This window comes from Podarcis filfolensis (genome assembly GCF_964270895.1).
Source record: "Podarcis filfolensis genome assembly, chromosome: 4".
NCBI classification, from domain to species: domain Eukaryota; kingdom Metazoa; phylum Chordata; class Lepidosauria; order Squamata; family Lacertidae; genus Podarcis; species Podarcis filfolensis.
Window position 1 is genome coordinate 82,854,898 of NC_139607.1, and position 20,379 is coordinate 82,875,276.

General features: G+C 44.4%; 1 protein-coding gene across 5 annotated transcripts in view; it reads left to right on the plus strand.

The window, feature by feature from the left end:
* ALKBH8 (alkB homolog 8, tRNA methyltransferase) overlaps positions 1 to 20,379 on the plus strand; it is a gene marked incomplete at its 5' end in the record, with an annotated part of 247,603 nt that overhangs the window by 179,715 nt on the left and 47,509 nt on the right. For 3 of the 5 annotated variants that reach the window (XM_083609114.1, XM_083609111.1, XM_083609110.1), the window contains 4 exons: positions 9,762 to 9,919; positions 11,280 to 11,520; positions 14,889 to 15,020; positions 19,157 to 19,252. In XM_083609114.1, the coding sequence (XP_083465240.1) occupies positions 9,791 to 9,919; positions 11,280 to 11,520; positions 14,889 to 15,020; positions 19,157 to 19,252 (598 nt within the window). Of the gene's footprint in view, positions 1 to 7,661; positions 7,713 to 7,781; positions 7,922 to 9,761; positions 9,920 to 11,279; positions 11,521 to 14,888; positions 15,021 to 19,156; positions 19,253 to 20,379 lie in introns of those variants that run through there. The other 2 variants (XM_083609112.1, XM_083609113.1) reach the window with 2 other exon arrangements.

The window sequence follows — 20,379 nt, forward strand, 5'->3', positions numbered from 1 at the left end:
ACTGTGTGGAACCCAGTTCTGGTGAAAGCAGCGCAGTGCACGGAAACACCGTTTAAATCGCTGTTTTAGGGGTTGTTTTTAAACGTCTGGAATGGATTAATCCATTTTGCATTACTTTCTATGGGAAAGCGTGCCTTGGTTTTGGAACACTTTGGTTTTGGAATGGACCTCTGGAACGGATTAAGGTACCATTGTACCTAGGATTTTGGTAGGAAGTGCCTAGGCAGTGTACGGGCACCGGTGGGCAGAATGAGGCCATTGCCTCACATGGCAGGTGAAGTGGGCTGTGAGGAGCAGTCCCCCGGTCATTCCACCTGAGCCTTGCAGATGTTTCCTTCTGCCGAAGGACAGAGCTTTGTGTGGCGCAGCAGTGTGGGCCCCCTAAGCTAGCCTGCTTCCTCAGCAGCGGATGACGCTGGCCTGTCACCGGTGCCAAAGTAATAAAACAATACACAAGTTATAAAAACAAAACCATGAAACAGAAACAGTTCCTTATAGACAACAGTGAAAAACAATCCATATATGAAAACAAGGCGAACATATAAAAACAACGCCATGCATGAAAACGGTTAAAACTAGTTCCGGTACAGATGCAGACTGGGATAAATATCTCTGCTGAAAAGGCTTGTCAAAAGGGGAAGGTATTTACAAAAGAGACAGCACCTGCCTAGTAGGAGGAAAAGCCAGATAGGTGCTACCTCTCCCAAGTCCCGATTCCTTTGCAAGCTGTCAGCATCATGTGTCCTCACGGCGGGTCAAGGTGCTGCTGCCTGTCCCTACATTTAAAAACATTTCCAAACCTGAGTAAATAGGAAGGTTTTTTAATTTCTCTTGAAAGTAAGTAATGAGGAAGGCTGACACACCTCACGGGGGACATTCCACAAACTGAAACCACCACCGAGAAGGCCCTGTTACAGGTTGATGCAAATGTCCTCAGTGAGGGAGTCTTTCTTAACCAACTGCCTTACTTCACAGAATGCTGTGGCTCCAATTTGCCCAATGCAAGGATTGCCCTTTATTCAGTCTGGAAAGTTCCCCACTAGCATTTGCCTTCTGAATCAACAAGGAAGGCGTGTGGCTTTTTTTCTACAGCTTTGAAGTGGGGGTGTCCTGGTCCTTTTAAGAGCTCCAGGAATGCAAACCTTGCTCAGTTTTGCCAGGCTTGTGCCAACGAAGAATTCAAGGAGGAGGCAACCAGGTGGAGTGAGTAATCCAGGATTAGTTACATTCTTAAGCTTACAAGGAAGGCCTTGAATCCTTTACTGGACTGAAGCCAGTAACCCTGCGACCCTGATTTTCCTTAAATCAATGCGAGCTACACCATAGACATAAGCATCAATTCGGATTTTGGCGTGGTCGGTACATCACAGGACCATTACAAGAGTCACACAACAAGCCAGTATAGACAGCAAAATATGCACCTCTCCCCACACCCCCTCCTGCCTTCCTGCTCATTCTGAGCATCTTTCTGAATGTCTGTTCTGACAGAACCGCTGCTTATGTGTAAGCTCCTGCTCACAGCCTCCTTGACAAGGGATGGGATTGTGCCCTAAAGAGAGAAAAAATGCCAAAAAGATGGCTTCTTTAGCACAGCTAGCATGAGAATAACCAGCTAAAGTTGCACAGCCTTCCAGCTGCCCACTGAATCCTAATCGTTTGTGACAGAACTGGGTTTTTTCTCAGGTTAATGTCACAATTTTCCTTAGGGGTGGAAGAGTATTCCGTGATATTAACTTAAACCAGAGAAGTTTTGCAAAACATTGGCCTCGTCTCTCCCCGCTGAAAGGAGAGACTATTTTCGTAACTGCAAAAAGCTTTCAAGTTATTCTTTTCTTTTAACCTGTAGGATCATTCTCTTTGAAGAACTGGCAACAATTTGCAGACTTTGATGTGCCAGCAAAAACGGTTTTTGAAAAATAATTTTGACATATAAATGCGGTATGTTTACATCCCAACTCAACGTGAATAGGACTGAGCTGCACATGTACTGATTCTGCCTAAAGATAAAAGCTTATCCAGCCAAAGAGGAATATTGGACTAGGAAACAAAAAGCCACTGAAAATTTCAAAAAAGCATTTCTGTTCTACTATAGCCAGCCTTAGGCTAACAGCCAGATACTTATTTTGATTTGGGTTGGCCTTTTAACCAGCTTCTTCAATTCTAGCATGACTATGGCAAAGTCATACAACGGGTTCTTGGTTATGGGCCCAAACAGCAATTTAGTAAGCCATGCCAAACTGGAATGATGTGTGTTCACCATCTCCACACTATTTATAATTGTATAAATGTCTACCATGTGGGTCATTGGTTGTCTGCCCAAAACTAAAACGTTCTAATTGCTGGCCCAGCAGGGGTCCTAATTTGGCCCATGAGACTGTTCTATAAGGGAACCTGACATCTGATTCCATAACTTCTAAGCTTTATTAGGTGAGAGATTTTGGGCTCATCCGTACTGTCATTTAATATACCTCCATTAATTATCCCTTGCTCTATGACAGGGGTCAGCAAACTTTTTCAGCAGGGGGCCGGTCCACTGTCCCTCAGCCTTGTGCGGGGCCGGATTATATTTTGGAAAAAAAAATGAACGAATTCCTATGCCCCACAGAGATGCATTTTAAATAAAAGCACACATTCTGCTCATGCAAAAAACACACTGATTCCCGGACTGTCCGTGGGCTGGATTTAGAAGGTGATTGGGCGGATCCGGCCCCTGGGTCTTAGTTTGCCTACCCATGCTCTATGACATTCTCCTCTAAACCACTGACTTCCCACACTTTTCCTTCCCTCCATAGGCGCCAACTCCTAGGGGCCCAGGTCCCTTTGCCCCCCATAAAATATCTGAGGAGGCCAGGGCCCCCCAAAGTCGATTGCCATTGCTGCCTCCCCTCCTTTTTTCCACGTTTGGCCTTCATTTCCCATCGAGCCCTGTAAAAGAAGTTGTAAAAGGGTTGCTGGATGCAAGAGAGCTGGGATCGGGGGAAAACCTCATTTCTTACAGCCCTTGCAATTGGAGACAGACAGGAAGAGAAAATGAAACTGCGTGCTCCATGGGGCAGATTCATGGAGCTCTGCTAGGACAAGAGAGGAAGCAGTTCCCTGGTTGCTTGTCATTTTTAAAAATTAAATTCAAGACATGCTGTAAGAGCCAATGGAGGAGGACATTGTCAAGAGCTTTGCCATTTACTTTCAAACTTCTTTTCTGCCATCCCTCCTATGTCCTCGTCCCCTTACCTCCCTTATCACTGTCCTTGTCTGCCCCCCCATATTTTATTCAAGTTGGTATCTCTGCTTCCCTCAATCTGGATTTCCACATACCCTCTCCTTTCTCAGGGTATCCCTGGTATAAGGAAATCTGGATCAAGGGAGGGGAAATTGTGAGAAGGAGGTAATTTGGAGAAGAAGCTTACCATCCACATTAAAAGACAGAATGAATGAGCCCTTTCTTAAAATCTTGCACTTGCACCACCTTGAAAGTTGAAATGTAGGAAGAGCAAATATAGATAAGCATGGACTTTCAGAACCAGCAGTTTTATCAGGACTGGAGATAATAGTGATTTAATATTGCTTTTGTCCAGTGAGGTCCAGCATCGAGGGCCTTCTGGTTGTTCCCTCCCTGCGAGAAGCCAACTTACAGGGAACCAGGCAGAGGGCCTTCTTGGTAGTGGCACCTGCCCTGTGGAATGCCCTCCAACCAGATGTCAAAGAGAAAAACAACTACCAAACTTTTAGAAGACATCTGAAGGCAGCCCTGTTTAGGGAAGCTTTTAATGTTTAATAGATTATTGTATTTTAATATTCTGTTGGAAGCTGCCCAGAGCGGCTGGGGAAACCCCACCAGATGGGCGGGGAATAAATTATTATTATTATTTGTCATACGTTCTGTCCCATTGACATCTCAAGTCAAAGATGGTTGAAGCAATACTGAAACAAAATGAAGGATCCATTTCAAAATCTAGTCGTGGCATTACACAACCAAATTTCTAGCTCTCATGGCTAGGGACTGAAATCTGAGGAGTTATGAGAAATCAGAAAGGGCAACAAGCACCTGAACAATTAGTTATTAATATAAGGTAAATGCAATGCCAAATCTTTTTAATACAATTTGGCTTTCTCCTTGCAAAACTGGGGATGATTTTATATAGAAAATCTAGCCCTCCCTGCAGGCGTTAGATGATACCAGTCACAATATGAAAACCTGACTGAACTGCTCAGATGTAAAATCGACCTGACGCACAGTGCAAGGCTTCTCTGGTAACTTTCTAAAGAGGGATAGCTCCTGCCTCAGCGGAGTTACAATAGAGAATTGGTCTTCCCTGCCTGGAAGCGGGACTCTGATTTGAATTTAGGTCAATGTGTATTTTGTCAGATCTCTTTCCTGCCATGCACTTAAATGTGGCTACAAAACATTCTGCTGCCGTCCCATTATTTACATACAATAGCGAACAATCCTGCCCAAGGTAATGGCAGAGTCCCAGTGATTTCAGTGAGGGAGAGCAGAACATATGCCTAACTTAGCTCAGGTGTTGCCAACTTCCCTGCCCCACGGGCCAATTTGCACACTGGAGAAACTGTCATAATTCCTGCTCTCTGATTGCAGTCATGGGATTATTGTCTTTCACATGATGGTGTATGTTTTGACTCCACAGAGTGGGAAGTGACGAAGACAGGATGTTTGTGTTACTGTATTCCGTGAAGTGGGACTATTGTCCTTTGTTTTCCCCCTCTTTGCTATCTGATGCTTGAGAGAGAGGGAGCCATGTTGCAGTGCTCCGTGTGTGTTTATATGTAAATAAAGTAGATTAGCCAAAATGTTGCTGAGTTGCTGAGGTCTGTCATGCAAAGCTGTGAAGACTCTGCGGTTCTCTAAGTGTGCCGGTGTTGGTTGGCATTGGTCGCTGTGATGTTTGGGCAGAAGAAAGCTTTTGAAGCTCCCGAACAATTGACCAGGAGGGAGAGAACATGCCAGTCGGGCATGTGTCTCTTCCAGGGTCCTAATCGAGTCTAGGCTGAACTCCTGACACAACACACGCACGTGCGCACGTGCACACACAGAGTACACACCACAACCGATCCATTAGCTACAACAGAATGTCTCTTTCAAGCCAAATTTCAGTGGAGGGAGGGGACTCTGTGGGTGCCAGGGAAGGGCCTCTATAGGTACAGATGTGGTCACAGATGCTGGGCTGGCAACCCCTGGCCTCAGAATTATTTGCGGGGGAGCAAGCAGAAAAAAAGATGGAGAGAATCTCCAATAAGCCAGTGGGCAAGCAGATGTGCTCTTGGAGTTGTGTCTTGAATCCACAGGGAGCAAGAGTGGAGACCAAAAGAGAAATTGAAGGGCTCCACCAAAAGGCAATATATGGTTTGAGTCTGAGAGCAGACCAATTAACTTTGACCGAGAACCCGCCTGAAACCCCAGAAAAATGATGGTGATGATAATCAGGGTTTTTCCCCAGCCAGAACTCTGTTCCGGCACGTCTTATAATGCCATTGCCATTATAAAAAAAACAAGAGAGGCATTCGTGGTGATTTCTGATACCTCTATTTCTCGAAAAATACCATTGATGATAATACCGGTAAATAAAATGAGAAAATAAATCAGATTTTTTTTTGTTGGGGGTGGAGAATTGTATGTTTATTGTATCAGCCCGGATGTGACGTGATCTCGTTTATGTTTTTACTTTTTTCTTATATTTTTTTCCAAAAAAGCATTTAAAAAGAATTACTCGTTAAGGTTTTACTTTAAAGCAGGAATATAGGAAGTTGCCTTATGCTGAGTCAGACCATTGGTTCATCTAGCTCAGGGTTTCCCAAACTTGGGCCTCCACTTCTTTTTGGACTACAACTCCCATCATCCTTAGCTAGCAAGACCAGTGGATGATGGGGATTGCAGTCCAAAAACAGAAAAGGAAGAAAAGGTGGTATATAAATGTAATAATAAAAAAATGTAGCAAGGCCTCCAATAGTTCACAGACGATGATAGGAACATGCTCGTCACATGGAGGGGAACCAGGAGAGAGGGAAGTACCACTTGCAAACTGCAGAAACAAAGGAGGCAACTCTCAGAAGGTGATAATGACATGCTCTCAAGCAGCCTCCACCCATGACATCACCTAGTCCAGGGGTCTGCAACCCGCGGCTCCGGAGCCGCATGTGGCTCTTTTACACCTTTGCCGCGGCTCTGGGGCGGATACTAGCGAGGGGAGGAGGCGCATTGTGCGCCCCGACACTCCCCACTGTGGCGGGCGCTGTACTGGCTGTGACCTCGCATGGGGGTGGTGCGTGCATTAGTCACGCACCGTCCCGACGTCACCTTCCCACCCGCCCGCTACATTGTAAGGGGCATGTACGCTGGTCACTGCATTGAAAGGGGGCATGTACGCTGGTCACTGTTTTGAAGGGGAGTGAAGAACACACACACACAAAATGGTAACTTGTTAATTTAACGTTTATTTCTATGAGGAGGAGTAATTCTGAGGGGTCAAACAAAGAAATAATAAAAAGTGACAAAAAGTTATTTTTATAATGACGAGTTTTGCGGCTCCCAGTTTTTTTTTTATTCGGAAACGGGACCAAGTGGCTCTTTTTGTCTTAAAGGTTGCAGACCCCTGACCTAGTCTCATGTTTGGGCCCTGAAATCTCAGGGTCTGGGGTGCTCCTGGCAACCATAGTTTAGCGAGGCAGCACCTACCCCTTTGGAACTTCCTGCATATTGAGATCAAGCAGGCACCTTTACTGTACTCTTTTCGCACCTGCTAAAAGCATTCCTGTTTATAGACAATCCTTTAGCCAGATGCTTAGAAAGTTGAGGTAATTTTAATCTGCTTTAGTATTTTAACTTTTGCATGTTTTAAAGCAGGGCTGTATTTTTTTTAAAAAAATTTTTTGTAAACCGCTTTGAGGTTTTTCTTACAATCAAGTGGCCAATACATTTTATGAAATAAGAAAACACTGATGGGGGTTTGTTATTGGTATGAGCTTTCGTGTGCATGCACACAAAAGCTCATACCAATAACAAACTTAGTTGGTCTCTAAGGTGCTACTGGAAGGAATTTTTTTATTTTGTTTTGACTACAGCAGACCAACACGGCTACCTACCTGTAACTATAGACTTATGGGGGTGATCATGAGGAAAGCTTGCACTCCAGAATTCACCACTACAAAACTGCATGTATGCATGGCTGTTTAATTGCTCATCCATTCCCACTACCCTTTGGCTGATTTAAAAATAAAATGCACGAGTTATCTTCAAAGTTTAATGTTGAAGCCAGTTGCACATTTTTGCCTGGAGGAAAGCCTCATTGAACCCAGTGGGACTTATCACACATTAAGCCTACAACGAAATTGCACACCCCCCCCCCATTTTTTTTAAGCCACACATATTGGCTGCAAACACCTAGAAACTTAAAATGCAGAAAAGGGTGCGGAATAATGCTGTACGATTTCCACCAAAACAAAACCTTCCTTCCCCTCCATCACGCTCAGGGCTCTGAAAAACAAAGCCGTGTTAGTTTTAGTTAATCTTTATCCCATCGAGACACAACGTAGTTTGGAGAAATAAAAAAGAACTCTGCAACGTGATACCGCATGCGTGTAATGAAGGGGTTAAAAGAAAGCCGGGAATCTGCAAGGCATGACGGGAGTTGTAGGCGAAGAGCTTCATGGGAATTGTAGTTGGGCTGTTTCCTGCAGCATGGCTGCCCTCCTGTAAGGTAAGCCAGTTTCTTTTCTCTGCTATGTCCTGCTTTGCAAAAAGGCAAATGGCAACATCTTTTAACCAGGCTGCAAATTCGAACCCAAGACAGGACGGTTTCCTCTCCTGATTTCAGACTTGCGTGGCGTCTCCTGCTCCCAAGACACTGAATCAGCACTTTATTAACAGGATGTGGTCGTGCTAACTCAGTTTTGGAAAGAGAGTGTTGTAAGGATCGTAGCCTAAAATTCCTGTCCAGACATAACAGCTCCTGTTTTCAGTGCACTCCTTTATTTGAGGCGTTGGGGGTGGTGGTGGTGGAACAAAGGCAGCAAAAAATAGACACCACAGTCCTAGCTTGATCTCGTGTAAAATCTAGTTGAGATTCCTGCACTGCAATGGGGTTGGAGTAGATGACCCTTCTAGCTCTCCAATTCTGTAATTCCATGATTCTATGAAAACCACAGCAACCTTGAGCATGTTTATTTATCCATCAGTACCGCTTCCATGAAGGGATGCGGGTGGCGCTGTGGGTTAAACCACAGAGCCTAGGACTTGCCGATCAGAAGGTTGGCGGTTCAAGTCCCTGCTCCTGCCAACCTAGCAGTTTGAAAGCACGTCAAAGTGCAAATAGATAAATAGGTACCGCACCGGCGGGAAGGTAAACAGCGTTTCCGTGCACTGCTCTGGTTCGCCAGAAGCGGCTTAGTCATGCTGGCCACATGACCCAGAAGCTGTACGCCGGCTCCCTCGGCCAATAAAGCGAGATGAGCGCCACAACCCCAGAGTCGGCCACGACTGGACCTAATGGTCCACACCACAGGTTGTTGCTAAATGCTCTGCCACTTTACCTCTTTGCTTTGTTTTAATGGCAACTCCAGGGCATTTGCTAGCTAATACCAACCTTTTCAGAACGCCTCAAGTTTTTCACTTGCATTAAGATTACAGCAAAGTCAATTTTTTACTCCTGTGATTCTGTAAGCTAGGAATGACCAGAAATAAAAGGGGAATAACGTTCAAGAGCGTGGGGAATTATAAATGGGCAGAGTGCACCATCTACTGGCACAAAGGAGACTCTCTCTTTTGTCAGTACAGTGAGAAATAGCTGCAAAGGAGAAAAGTTGAATCAGCTTGTTCCATCTCTAATTGTCGAGCTCAACCCAAAAAATTTTTGCTCAGGAAAAAAATGGTGTTCACTGGAAATTACCGTATTTTTTGCTCTATAAGACTCACTTTTTCCCTCCTAAAAAGTAAGGGGAAATGTGTGTGCGTCTTATGGAGCAAATGCAGGCTGCGCAGCTATCCCAGAAGCCAGAACAACAAGAGGGATTGCTGCTTTCACTGTGCAGCGATCCCTCTTGCTGTTCTGGCTTCTGAGATTCAGAATATTTTTTTTCTTGTTTTCCTCCTCCAAAAACTAGGTGCGTCTTGTGGTCTGGTGCGTCTTATGGAGCGAAAAATACGGTACTTCCCAGTAAGTATTTGCAGGAGGGCAGTCAGTGTTGGACTGTGTTGCAGTTTCAGCAGCCTTATTTTGGTTTTAGGTGCTGTGTTTATATCCTGCTCCCACAACCAGAGGGCTCCTACAGTGGATTGCAAATAAGCTGCAACAATAAAACCGAAAAGCAAACAAACATAAAGGGCTCAGGGGAAATCTCATGGCGCTCATCTCTAACTTCATGAGACATATGAGAATAATATCAGCCAATTTCACAGGGAATTTCATAAGGAATAGGGAGCAGTTCCTATGCACAAGAAGCTGGTGTAAAGTCACACCAGATCCAAACCCTGGTCAGCAGTGGGGCTGCTGCTCTGCCTAACCCTGGCAGAGGGAAAACAAGCCATTAAAACTGGGTTCTAGGCAGGGTTGCCAGGTCACGTGACCGAGCTGAATGCTCCCACCATGCCCCTGGGATGAGCAAGTTACACTGGTTTGTATCTTCAGACTGAGGATTTAATGCCATATTGGGTGTTCTATAAAGAGCTTTATAGGTCAAAACCAGTATTTGTTGCTGATTGTTTTTGTTCCGTTCAAGGGATTTAAAACCTGGTCCTTTCTTTCCCCCAGATGGCATCTTCTCCGTTGACCTTTTCAGCATGGAAACAGACGGCATCGGTCAACAGAGACTCAGTAAAGCAGAGAAGAAGCTGCGGCAGAAACAGATGAAGGCCAGGCATACCCTGCTGAGGCACGAGGGGATTGAGTGCGTGTCGTACCCCACCAAGGTGATTTGGGGGTTGAAGTTGCTCCTAGTTGAATGTGAATTGTGTTTTAAGCAGGTTTACTAAGAGATCGGTCCCACTGATCTTAATGGGGCTCATTGGCCAGGCTAGCTGTGGCTAATGGGATTTGGAGTTCAGCAACCTTTGGAGGGCATCAGGTTGGAGATGGAGAAGGCTGGTGTGGAACAGATCTCATGGCAGAAATCCAAGCTGTTGGTGAAATGGACAACTGGGCTTTTCAAGCTACCCATCCTGGATTAATATGTCTTGAGTAGATTTTCCATAAATGAAAGCTGCTGTCAATAATTGTATATGGTGCAAAATTCAGTGGCCAGGTTGCTTACCAGAACAAGATGGTTTGAGCATATAATGCCAATCCTGACCCAACCCAACTGCACTGGCTGCTAATTATTTTCTGGGCCCAATTCAAAGTGCTGGTGTTGACCTATAAAGCCTTACACGGCTCAGGATCTCAATACCTTAAGGACCACCTCTCCCCATACGAACTGACCCAGACCCTGTGCTTGTCATCTGAGGCCCATCTCTATGTTCCCCCCTCCTTGAGAGGTTTGGAGGGTGGCAAAACAAGAGGGGGCCTTTTCTGTGGTGGCTCCCTGTCTGTGGAATGCTCTCTCCAGTGAGGCTCGCCTAGCACTATCATTAAATGTATTCCTTTTTAGCCAGGTCTTTGACCATTAAATAATCTATGGCCTGTTAAAGGTGTGTGCATGTGTGTGGATGGCTGTTATTATGATGGTTTTTATGACTATGCTGTCTATTACCATGCTTTGTTTTATGTTTTTATTATTAAGCACTGTAAAATGTGTTTTTAATGTTGTCCACCGCCCTGAGATCTTTTTATAAAGGGCAGTACAGTGGTACCTCAGGTTACATATGCTTCAGGTTACATGCGCTTCAGGTTACAGACTCCGCTAACCCAGAAATACTGCTTCAGGTTAAGAACTTTGCTTCAGGATGAGAACAGAAATCGAGCTCCGGTGGCGCGGCAGCAGCAGGAGGCCCCATTAGCTAAAATGGTGCTTCAGGTTAAGAACAGTTTCAGGTTAAGTATGGACCTCCGGAACAAATTAAGTACTTAACCTGAGGTACCACTGTATATGACTCAAAATCATAACAACAACAACAACAACAAAATTCTAGCTATTTCAAATCTAAACATTTCATTTTGTTTTTCAAACAGAGCAATTCTGGGATAAGAGCCTAATTTCCTCTTTTATTTCTCTGATGTGTTTATGGAATGTTGCTTTCAGATGAATAAATTAGTGTTGATTACTCATGTCTGTGTCTCACTTGTCCTCTACCCCCCCTTCCACCGCCCTCCTCTTTATCTCCCGATAATTAGAGCCTGGTGGTTGCCAACGGAGGTCTGGGCAATGGTGTAAGCAGATGCCAACTGCTCAGCGTGGTGCAGGAGTGTGGGCTGGTGAAAGCTCTCCTAATGCCTCCCGGTAAACCATATTCGTTTGTGAAATACGGAAGGACAGAAGACTCCAAAAAAGCCTATGACTCCCTCAACGGGAAGGAGATAACGGTGGAGGACTCTGGCCAAACTGTCGTTCTCTATTTCAACTTTGTGGAAAAAGGTATTGCTGCTGTATTTAGCTGTTTAATAATAATAATAATAATAATAATTTATTATTTATACCCTGTCCATCTGGCTGAGTTTCCCCAGCCACTCTGGGCGGCTCCCAATCGAGTGTTAAAAACAATACAGCGTTAAATATGAAAAAACTACCGTAAACAGGGCTGCCTTCAGGTGTCTTTTAAAAATAGGATAGCGGCTTATTTCCTTGACATTTGATGGGAGGGCATTCCACAGGGTTGGTGCCACTACCGAGAAGGCTTTCTGCCTGGTTCCCTATAACCTCACTTCTCTCAATGAGGGAACCGCCAGAAGGTCCTCAGAGCTGGACCTCAGTGTCCGGGCAGAATGATGGGGGTGGAGACGCTCCTTCAGGTATACAGGATGGATGGATGGATGGATGGATGGATGGATGGATGGATAGATAGATAAATAAATAAATACAGGTTAATAAATAAATAGAGCCAGCCCACCCACCTAGGGTTCCCACTCTTAAATGCATCATACTTCCAGTGGAGGCTGGTCCATTAGGGCAAATGGGGCACAGCCCCATCAGCCTCAGTCTGCCCTCAGCCAGCTGCCCCTCCCATCTTTGCCCGCCTTTTGAAGCACAACCACTCTAAGGAGTTGCTCTGCCTGTCTGTTTCCTCCTCTTTGGTCTCAGGGCTGCCCTTGTAGAGCTCCGGAGGGAGGAGAATGGTACTGCTGGTCTTCCCACCTTCTTCCCCACCTGTCATCATTGCATACCTCTGTAAACCCTGGGGTTCATCCGCGCTGGCTGATGCCTCCCTCTTGTGCGTGGGTGGTGCCGTTTTGGCTGCATAAGCTATGGTATTGAAAGCCCAAACATCAGAAATCGAGGGAACGCTATCTTATTTTAAGATCAGCTTTTAGGAATATAGCAATGCATCAGGTGAAATGTGCGCAGGTACTTATTGTTTCTGGATTATTATTTGAGTTACTGATCGACATTAGCTACTTTCTAACAGCTGGATATTTACCATTCCTCATTGATATAGCTTTGAATACATACTGAATATTTTCTTTTAATTGATTCCATAATCTTGTGGGCTAGCATTCTTTTTGGACTTGATTGCAAGGCTGACAATCTGTGGCAGGCAGATAGGGGAAAGGGGGCTTACTGGGAGGGTCAGGTGCACTGCTTAGGGGGTTTGGGGCCATAGGCTGCATCCATTTGAATATGTTGAACTGTAGTTTGTGAAGGATGCTGGGAGTGGTAAACTACACTTCCCTGGTTTCTATGGGGAGCAAAATGTGCTCTAAACATATCTTCTTCTTCTTTGGCGATCACTTGTAGCCGAGTAAGATTGTCTTCCATAAACATGGTTTTAACAGTAAGTCCGTAGGTGACTATGGAGGCCAATTCTGGAACCACACATCCTTCCACAGTGGGGACATCAGATTCTGGGTGGGAGTTGATCACGGTGAGGGTTTGCCAAGCATGCCTTCCTCTTAGCGTGTTTCTCCCTTTCGTCTTGAGTTTGAGCGTCTTCAAAACCCATGATACCTTTGGTAAAGGCTGTTCTTCAAATGGAGCGCTCGCACGCTAGTGTTTCCCAGTTGCTGGTGTTTATACTACTTTTTTTTTTTTTTTAGATTTGCCTTGAGAGAGCCTTTGAACTTATTTTGTTGACCACCGGCATTACGATTGCCATTTTTAAATTTGGAATAGAGTACAGTGGTACCTCGGAAGTCAAACAGAATCCATTCCAGAAGTCTGTTCGACTTCCAAAACATTTGGAAACCAAAGTGCGGCTTCTGATTGGCTGCAGAAAGTTCCTGCAGCCAATCGGAAGCCCCGTCGGACATTTGGCTTCCAAAAATAGTTCACAAACTGGAACACTCACTTTGCAGAGTTCGGGAGCCAAAACGTTCGAGAACTAAGCTGTTCGAAAACCAAGGTACGACTGTAGTTGCTTTGGAAGATGATAATCAGGTATTCACACAACATGACCAGTCCAGCGAACTTGATTTTAAAGAATCATTGCTTCCACACTGGTGATCTTTGCTTCTTCTAGTACACTGGCATTAGTTCGCCTGTCTTCCCAGGTGATGTAGGAAATTTTTTGGAGACACTGTTGATGGAATTTTTCGAGGAGTTGGAGATGGTGTTTATAAACACATGGTGTATATGCAGCCCTAGTCCAAGATCCAAAGGAAGTAAATTTTGTGACTTTGAGCAACTGACCCTGTTCCCGCAGCGTTAAATGGCTTTGAAACTCCCTTCAGCTGGGGAGGGGGCTGCTAAAAATGTCTAACTCCCTTCCATGCTCCTTTGGGCTCAAAGATTTGTCGTTCTTTTGATCCTGGACGTAGCATTTAGACATGTCTTCTTTCCCCGCTCTGTATTCATCGCCTGTTGGCCACAAACAAACTCTCAATTCTTGTGAGAAGTCCTGGGAAGAGACAATCGAAGGCAGCTGACATCTCACCTGGAACAGCCGGGGGAAATGGTGACCTTTTCCTTTGACAAAGCAGTCAGGCGTTTGAATCTGAAAAGCAGCCGGGTTCTCTGGTCCTAAACAGAAGGGGGTTTGCGTGGCACAGTGTGTGGGGACCAAGCCTGTGGCGCATGACTAGAAGGATTACTGTCTCCGATTAGGATTGCTTTTGGCTTTATCGCTTAATTCACTAATGCGCTTTCCATAAGAGGTTTTCCAAGATCTTTCTAGTCAGGCAGGGGCTTGAGGTGAGCAGGTTTCCCCCTACATCTACTTCTTACAGCACCTTTCTGTCAATATATTATATGCAATTCTCAACCATGGTTTGTTATTGCAAGAACAAGCTTAGTCTCTCTTCTGGGCTTGTGCAGCCCCCCTCACTGCTCCTGCTGCAAGGATGAGATTAGAAGTTTTAGCTTTCATTTTTAGAGGACAGCATGTTATTCAGACCCTAAACTGTGGTTAATCATAACTGTGCTTGCTGAAAGTAAACCAGCTTTATAAACTGTGGTTTGAAGTTGCCCTGTTTCCACTTACCAAAATTAAGATTAACCACAGTTTGTCTGAGTGAGGATAATCAGGCAAGCTTCAGTTAACTCAAAATGGAAGTAAAGGCTTATAAACTACACCTACTGGCTGCTTCAGAGGGGAATGAGGCAGCATGCGAATCTGGAGGGGTAGGTGTGGGTAGCTAGGCTGTTTTTGGTAAACGATGGTTTAGTGTTGCATCCAACCAAGCCCTATACTGCTTTGTCATTTTTGATGTTGCTACCTGCCTAGAGAGCATTTAAAAACTGGCAAATTTGAACATTTAGATAATTACAGAACTTGTTTGTTTGAGAACTGTATGTCTATGCAGCTTGAAATAACAGCATGGGGAGTTCTTCAATTTTTTTTATACTCCTAGTTCCTTGGGAGGACATGACACCTACATCCTTGCCTCCTGGCCTGAAGATAATTGAGGAGCTGGTTTTGCCTGAGGAAGAAAAGGAACTTTTAGAAAGCATTGATTGGGCAGAGGATGAAGTCACCTCAACTGGTAAGTAATGCTTCCTAAGAATGGCTGTTATTTTGGATGACTCTGCCAATCACATATTTGCTCACTCTTTGAGGGGATTTTTTGTTCATTTGTTATGGTAAATCGGGTTCGGCTTCCCAATTTTGGGGAATGAGGCCAGGGATTTGGAATAAGAGAAATAACTTCCCTCAGAGCTATTCCCAGGTACTCCGCTTACGCCAGAAACACTGGTGCAAATGGGGCCTGTTGTGGCAGGACTTTCCTAGCCTGAGGAAATGCTGTTTCCCAGATGAGATTCAGCCTCAGAAGTCCTAGTGGATCCACAGGTTCCTCCTGTCCCCACTGGAGCTAAGATCGTGAAAGTAGGCTTGGCCCTTTTAAATGAGGAGGCTCCTCTTCCTGAAGGCAGAAGTAGTTACTCAGATAAAGCAGGTCCTCTTTGAGGCTGGCTGGTGATGAGCCAACATTTGAGGGTCTGCTATAATGGCAGTTATAATGGTCTGAGTGCTGCATAGAGCTATCTTTCAGCATTTGGAGTGAAAGCACTTTGCAGAAGTTTGTTTCCTTCTGCTGGTTCCCTCACTGCGTGAAGCAAAGTTACAGGGAACTAGGCAGAGGGCCTTCTTGGTAGTGGCATCCTCCTTGTGGAACGTCCTCCCTTCAGATGTCAAGGAGATAAAGAACTACACAACTTTTAGAAGACATCTGAAGGCAGCCCTGTATCAGGAAGTTTTTAATGTTTGATGTTTATTATGTTGTTATAGATGCTGTAAGCCGCCCAGATGGACAGGGTATAAATAAAATAATAATAATAATAATAATTATTTAATGGAAATACTATCCTGATAGGAAAGATTCTAATTCTATCCAACCAAGGTAAAGGTGCTTTGAGCCATGCTTGTTTTTAATCCATGGAATTTTCACAGTTGTAGGTTTCCATCTTGCTAACTTTTTAGTCGACAGGTTGGGAATCCTCATCATTCCTAGCCAGGATGGCCAGGTATCAGATATAATGGGGATATAGTCAAACAGCATCAGAGTGTCAAATGCTTCCTTTTCCTGCTGTCATGGTTTTGGACTGAACAGTGCTGAAATTTGGGCTGGACAATGAATTATTTGCCCAAATATTAGCAAGTTCTGTGAGACAGGAACTGTGAAAATAAAGATGATTAATTGTTTTAAGGATTTGCGTCATTCCATTCCAAGAAAATTCTGCTCGTGGTGTTTTACAGCAGAAGATAAACACGCATATTAATCTTATCTGTGTTAGCTTCCTTAATTATGGGCGGGGAACTTGAGTTTCCATGGTGCAAAATCTGGAATCGTTTTGGCAAAGCATTTCAACCTCAGTGGTTTTGATCAGTTTAGTTGCTTGCTCATGGTACTGATTTATAACAGGCACCCTTGCCATCATCTACATAGACAACAGTGACTTAAGAGCTGGTTTGGAGGTTTAACTGCACTACAATAGACAGCAGATGTGAAGTTCACTGGTGCCACCTGCAACCTTTTTGATAAAGCAGTGTGCAGATCTCTGGCACACACCTGAGACCAGACACACAGGCTTGAGGATTCATGAATTTGACCAAGTGAGTCACTCTGTGCAGTGGAAGTGAATCTTTCATTTGTTGTTTGTGTATTCTTTGCAGCAATTACAGCATCCAAGTTGTCTCGAAGGCTGCTATTCATTTCCAATGCCTCTTTATGTTATTTAACCATAGTAAGAACAAAAACCGTAGTAAGAACAAAAAAGCTTTCTGTAGGAAGGAGTGTGTGTGTGTGTGTGTGTGTGTGTGTATATATATATATAATGTTTTGTTTAGATTGTTGTAAGATGTGTGATTCCTGTTGTATATTTTGTTGCTTCTTCCACTTGTATTTTTTTTTTTTTTTTAAATAATATTTATTAAAATTTTTCAAAAATACAAAAAATATCACTTTACGGGACTCCCCCCTTCCCCCACCCCTACCATATTCCCCTTTCATATTGTTGGCCAAACAAGTTCCCCATTCAAATTGAAACTTAATTTGTTTTACCCTTAATAATAATAAAAAAAAGAAAAAAAACCCAGTGTTCTTTCCCCAAGACCCACCCCATGTCATTCCACAATTTCCATTTTTTAATAAAAGAAGCACCCCAGATAATAGAAACAGAAAAGGTAGAAAATAAAAAAAAAATATAATGAATAATAGACCAATTCAGCAAAAAATAACAAAGTTGGCAAGCCTTTGGAGTTTTAGTTCTCCCCCCCCTGTCTCCGGTTTAATTTCCCCCTGACCATCAACCCCTAGTGTCTGCCTGGAATTCTTAAGGCCATAAATCACAACTTTTCCCCAACTCCTTGCTGGCTTTTTCTTTTTAAAATTAAAAATAAATTTTTTGAAAATCAAAATTATTATTATTATCATTATTTTTCAAAACTTTAACTTCAGTCTTTAATAAAACTGTAATAGAACTCCCTCCATTGTTCTTTCCAGGTTGTAGTCTAATTTCCCTTTGTTCCGCTGCTAAAACGTTGTAATTCGAAAGTTTGGTAAGTCTGCAGGGATGGTTGTTATTCAGGGGCAAAACCTTACGTTCAGTCCCTTCCTTTCTTCAATAGAAAAATCTATTGTCTCCTTTAAAAAAACAAAAAAGAAAACACCCTGAAGACGAGATGTTATTTCCGTTTTGCAGCTTTCCCAGAAGATAACCAGTCCTGTAAAGTTCCATTGGTGTTTTTCCACTTTCCCAATCCTTGTAATGTCCCGAAGCTCCTCAAGGGGGATTGTTGTGACTTTGTTTCCTCTAATCCAAAAGTCAATTTGTTATCCATATTCGCCATTTTGTATCCAAATTTTAACAAGTTGTAGCAAATTGTATCAAATTTAACCAGCCAAGTTCTCATAATAAAATCCACTCCGCTTTTCGACTTTGACAGCTATTTTGACAGCTGTCAAAATCTCCGACTCCTTTCACCAGGCTCTCTCTTCAGTCGCCCCGGTTCCCAGGGGGGGGGGTTGCGTTTCCCTTCTCCAGTTCCTCCTCCAGCACAGTTCTTGTAGTTCCCCATCGTGAAATTTTGGATTTTTATCAGCAATGCAAGCCTTTTTGGGTCTTGGTTTCCCCGTCCTTGTTTTGGAAAGTCTACAATAGGGAGGGGACTGACTTCCTTTTTGGATCCCCCCCGCTCGTATCCAATTCGAAAAAAAAAATTTTTTTTCCTCCTTTTGAACCCGGTTTCCAAATTTACTCACGGGTTGTTGTTGAAAAGTCCGAATTTTCAATGGAAGAAGTCAGCGCTCTCCGCCGGATGGCATGCGGCTTCGCTCAGCAGGGGAAGCAGAAAACTCAAGGCACCACGCTTCTCCCCGGCACCCGATCCGTAGCCTTTAAAAAGGCTCCTTCACGAGTCGGGAGGGCGCTAACGGTGCAAGCCGAGTCTCCATGTCCACGGCCTCCGTGGCCGTGGTTTCTAAGGGTCCCCGCATCGCCGGTGCGGTAGAACCCAGCCCCTGCCGAGCAGACTCCCTCCGGAGCTCGGAGGGAGTCCGCCATTCGGCGATGGCGCCAACCCGGAAGTCTGCTTCTTCCACTTGTAAACTGCCTAGAAAGGCAGTGTGCAAATGAAATGAAAATGACTCTAGTTGAAAAACAGGATTACTCAATAAAGTACAGTAGCACCTTGGCTTACATAGCCCTCTGGTTATGTAAACTTCACATTACGAAAGCAGCAAACCCGGAAGTATCGGACCGGGTTTCTCCGCACGTGCATGCGCAAAAGCGGTCTACCACCGAGCACGCATGCTTAGAACAGTGATCCTCAGGTTGAGGAAACCTTGGGATCTGGCCGGACCTCCAGAACGGATCCTGTTCGCAACCGGAGGTACCACTGTACTTCACAAGCATTATCTAGTAATCTGTACAACAACCCTATAAAGTAGGCCTATAAAGTGATCTTGAAGGTGGGAGGGACTGAGGCTGAGAGAAAATGTGGATCATCAGAGACCACAGAGTGAGTTGAGGGCACAGAAAACTTTCAAACTCAGAACTTCCTGAATTCTTCCTTGGTCCTTAAGCCACTATGCAACAGCAGTTCAAAATATATACTGTGGTTATTTAATTTTTTCTCTCCTTCCAAACATGGTTCTGTTTTTCTTCCTTTCCATTTTCGCAGCTCAGAAGTCTCTGAAACACAGGAGGGTAAAACATTTTGGATATGAGTTTCGATATGACAACAACAATGTTGATAGAGACAGACCGTTACCTGGAGGTGAGCATCCCGATGGAATGCCTGTTATGTGTGTCTTCTGTTGAATAATCAATATAGCTTTCTTCACTGATTAGTGGTGGTTGCAATTCTGTATATGCTTGCTGGGGAGTAACTGTCGTTGAAATCTGTGAAACTTTGTTCCAAGTATACAAGAAAAATGGGCTTGCAGTGCAAGGCTTCCATTCACCCAGGTTGTAATCTTAAACATGGGGTTGACTCCCAGGTAAGTGGGTCTTAAAGGACTTTGGCCTAGATATGTGTTTGAATCAATTTCCTTTTAACGTGTTTAGGGAAGAGTCCAGAAAATGCTTGACAATGAGTGGCTTTGAAAATCTGACATGCATATGAGATGCACAAAACCTGAAGAAGGTAGCAGAAGTTTGGGAAGATCCAACATTACAGCTAGTACATTACAGCCTGGGAACGGCTTCGACTGGCTGCGTAACCAGATGAGGGTAGCTGATGTGTCTCAAATCCTCAGTGAGTTAGGGACTTCCCCTGCATGCGAAGACAGGATTGAGCGGATGAGACCAATGGTGGTCCAGGGGTCAAGAAAGCGGTTTCTGCATGTGCTGTAGAGGGAAGTGAGGGGCTGATGGGGCTCATCAACCTGGGAAGGTAGCCCATCTAGGAAAGAGAAAACTCTGATCCTAAACAACCACTGCCTTGCGAGATATCTTCAGGAGAAGAAAGGTCTAAGGAGTAAAACCTACACTATCCAGAGTGGAGTGAGAGCTGGCCCATCAAGAAGGCCGATCGCCAAAGAATCGATGCTTTTGAATTATGGTGCTGGAGGAGACTCTTGAGAGTCCCATGGACTGCAAGAAGATCAAACCTCTCCATTCTGAAGGAAATCAGCCCTGAGTGCTCACTGGAAGGGCAGATCCTGAAGCTGAGGCTCCAGTTCTTTGGCCACCTCATGAGAAGAGAAGACTCCCTGGAAAAGACCCTGATGTTGGGAAAGATGGAGGGCACAAGGAGAAGGGGACGACAGAGGACGAGATGGTTGGACAGTGTTCTCGAAGCTACCAGCATGAATTTGTCCAAACTGTGGGAGGCAGTGGAAGACAGAAGAGCCTGGCGTGCTCTGGTCCATGGGGTCACGAAGAGTCGGACACGTCTCAACA